We start from the raw sequence: 3,693 nt of genomic DNA, 5'->3' as shown, positions 1-3,693 counted from the left end.
TTTTTTTACTTCCTTGATAGAGATACTTACTAACTATGATGTAACTAGTGGGGCAACAGGCCCTGTGTGGTTAGTAATAGTGGATAGATACTACAAAGAGTTGTCTATAGTAATAGATCGGAAAGCAACACACTGCAACGTTTGGTGGTCTAGAATAATACTTACTAACATGAGTTATAGAAGAAGATGGATAAGGCAACACACTCTGGTTAGATAGATACTACCTAAAGAGGTTTCTTATAAGTTAAGAGAGGGATTTGGGAGCAACAACGGCTCAGCCTCGGTAGAGATAGATGACTACTTAAATTAGTTTTAGTAAGAGATCATGGAGCAACCACACTCATGTGGTAGATTAAATAACTAATCTACAATTGAAGTTTTAGTAAGAATGCTGGTAGAAGCAACACACCTCTAATCTCTATGTGGTAGAAAAAAAAATACTACTAAATGAGTTTAAGTAAGAGATGGAAGAACGCAACAGGTCTCGGTGGTAGAATAAATTACTACTAAATGAGGTTTGTAAGAATGGAGCAACGGCCCGTGGGTAGATACATGACTACTAATGAGTTTATCATAGTAATAGTATGGACAAGATGGAGCAACACACTCTGTGGTAGATAGATACTACTAAATTAGTTTTAGTAAGAGATGGAGCAACACGCTCTGTGGTAGATAGATACTACTAAATGAGTTTTAGTAAGAGATGGAGCAACACGCTCTGTGGTAGATAGATACTACTAAAATGAGACATACTTTGATAACTGTATTTGATATTCAGTCATCAAGACATCAATATCACAAACCATCAGATATACAACAGCGATGGAGTTTAAAAAAAATAATCTGAGATTTTATTAAAAACACAGAGTGTAGCGATGGGGTATTCAATTTCAATCTACTTGTTTTATAGCCTGATCCCAGATCTGTTTGTGCTGTCTTGCCAACTGCTTTGGTCAATGTGCATGACAAACTAGGTATGACAATGACCACAGGAGTTTGATATACAGTAAAACAGATCTGGGACCAGGCTACTTGTTTAACTGACTTTGATACGAGGATAACAGGCACCACCCATTGGGAATGTTGTAATGCAGTGGCCAACAGTTACAACCTGGTGTACTCCTGGGCCTGTTAGACGATAGATTATGTCAGACTACGTTAAGGTATGTGGGAATAATTCCATTGTTGTGAATCTGATACATACAGTAGCTCATTCTTCTGTTTGGGCTTTGTCCATGTCTGTGTCCCAAATGGCATGTTATTCCCTTTTATAGTGCACTACTTTTGACCATAGCCCTATAGACCCTGGTTAAAAGTAGTGCACTATATAGGGACTAGGGTGCCATTTGGGATGCATCCTAAGGGCTTTAAGGATTCTCAATACTCCCCCAGCATTACATATGAACTGTTGTGTACCTTTAGAGAATATGAGAAACCAAAAAGCTAAATATTGAACTGAGACTGGCTCTGGTCTGAGAGGAGGGGGCAGGAGATAGGAAGTGTTCCTGTGAAAAGTGTTCGTCTAGTCTATGATTAGATCATAAAAAGTGAATCCTAATAATAATTTTAAAAAGCAGTTAATTGACCTTCATGTGTCGCCTCCTTCTCCTGAAGCGCAGCAGTTCCTTGTGTTGCCGGGCGATGAAGTTCACAGCAGCGTACTCGAGCAGGGCCGAGAAGACAAACAGGAGGCACACGGCCATCCAGATGTCAATGGCTTTCACATACGACACCTGTGAGTGGGCAGGAGGACACGGTGGTTAGTAGGAGGAGGACAACAACAACAAAAACAAGAATAGAAACAAGAAAAACAACACCAACAACAACAACACCAACACCAACAACAACACCAACACCACCACCAACACCAACAACAATACCACACACGCAAGCAAAAAGACACCACGCAACACCAACGACCAACACCGCACCACCAACAACCAATCACCAACAACACCAACAAACACCAACACCAACACCAACAACAGCCAACCAACACCCACCAACAACACCAACACCAACACCAACAAACCCAACACTAAACAACACCAAACACCACCAACACCCCAACAACACCAAACACCTAACAACCAACAAGCACACCACCAACACCAACAACACCACAGTAACAACCAACACAAACCACCACCAACTACCACTAACAACACCAACACAGACACAACCACACCAACAACACCAACCACCCAAACAACACCAACAACACCAAACAACACCAACACACCAACACACAACACCAACACAACACCACCAAACACCAACACAACAACACCACCACAACCAACACAACACACAACAACACCAACACAACAACACCAACAAACCCACTACAACCCACACACCCACCGAACACCCAACAACACCACACCACTAACAACACCAACAAACACCACCAAACACGAGCACCAACACCAACACCAACACCAACAACACACAACAACACCAAACAACACCAAACAACCCAACAACACCACCAACAACAACACCAACACCACCAAATACACCAAAACAAACCCGAACAACCAACAACACCACAACACCACCACACCACACCCAAACCAAACACCAACAACAACAACAACAGCCACCAACAACAACACCACCACCAAACACCAAACAACACCAACAACAACACCACCAACACCAAACCAACACAACCCAAACAACAACACCAACACTACAACACGCAACACAACACCACACCACCAACACCAACACCAACAACACCAACACCAAACACTAACCAACACCAACAACACCCAACACCACCAACACCAACAACACAACTAAACACTACACACCAACAACACCAAGCCAACACAGCACCAACACCAACACCACAAACCACCAACAACAGCCAACAACACCAACAACACCACAAACCACCAACACCAACACACCAACAACACCAATACCACCACCAACACCACAACACCACCAACACCACCAACACCAACACCACAATCAACACCACCCACCAACACCCAAACAACACCCTGACCAAACAACAACACCGAAACACACCCAATCACCTACCAACAAACTCATTCAAGAGCACGCCACAACTAACCGAACACCAACACCGACCAAACCCAACCCACACAACTTAACCAACCTCCATGTCAAACTATCCAACCTCTTTTACTCACATCTAAAGACCTACCAAACTACACATAACAACAAACACATCATTGTCAGACACCAACCAGTTTTGCACATTTCCTAACAAACGGCGTCAATTCATTCAGCCGCACCAACAGAACAACAATGTCCTCACTCAGCCCCAAACACCAGACCAACAACCACACAGCTCTTCAACACCTTCGGAACGGCTAAATCTATCAATTCAGCCAACCAAACGAATTCGAAACTAATCCCTGAAACCACAGAAGACCTCCATTCAACACTTTCCAAGCACTAACAACACCCAACACCCACGCACACAACACCCAACGGTCAAGCCTTTCTAAAACGTAACAACCAACCTAATCATCCCATCATTCAAAGACTACCACAAACAACGAGAGTCCAAACCCTACCTCATAAACAGGACCCTAAACATTCATTCACGCCAGTCACCTCACCAACACAACAACTAACACCTACAGAACAGCGACCAACCACCCGAAACACAGATATCCCCAAGCCCACACGATATCACCACCACCCTACCCT

At 43.4% G+C, this 3,693-nt stretch overlaps 1 protein-coding gene across 1 annotated transcript in view; it reads right to left on the bottom strand.

Annotated features, from left to right (window-relative positions):
• Window positions 1-3,693, bottom strand: part of LOC111965595 (glycine receptor subunit alphaZ1-like) — a 96,624-nt gene that overhangs the window by 16,102 nt on the left and 76,829 nt on the right. Inside the window, 1 exon segment of the mRNA XM_070438651.1 lies at window positions 1,587-1,733. Within this exon segment, the coding sequence (XP_070294752.1) occupies window positions 1,587-1,733 (147 nt within the window).

This window comes from Salvelinus sp. IW2-2015, unplaced genomic scaffold (assembly GCF_002910315.2).
Source record: "Salvelinus sp. IW2-2015 unplaced genomic scaffold, ASM291031v2 Un_scaffold1073, whole genome shotgun sequence".
Classification (NCBI taxonomy): Eukaryota; Metazoa; Chordata; class Actinopteri; order Salmoniformes; family Salmonidae; genus Salvelinus; species Salvelinus sp. IW2-2015.
Note: the sequence above shows the minus strand (reverse complement) of the source record. Positions and strands in the feature narration are given on the sequence as shown.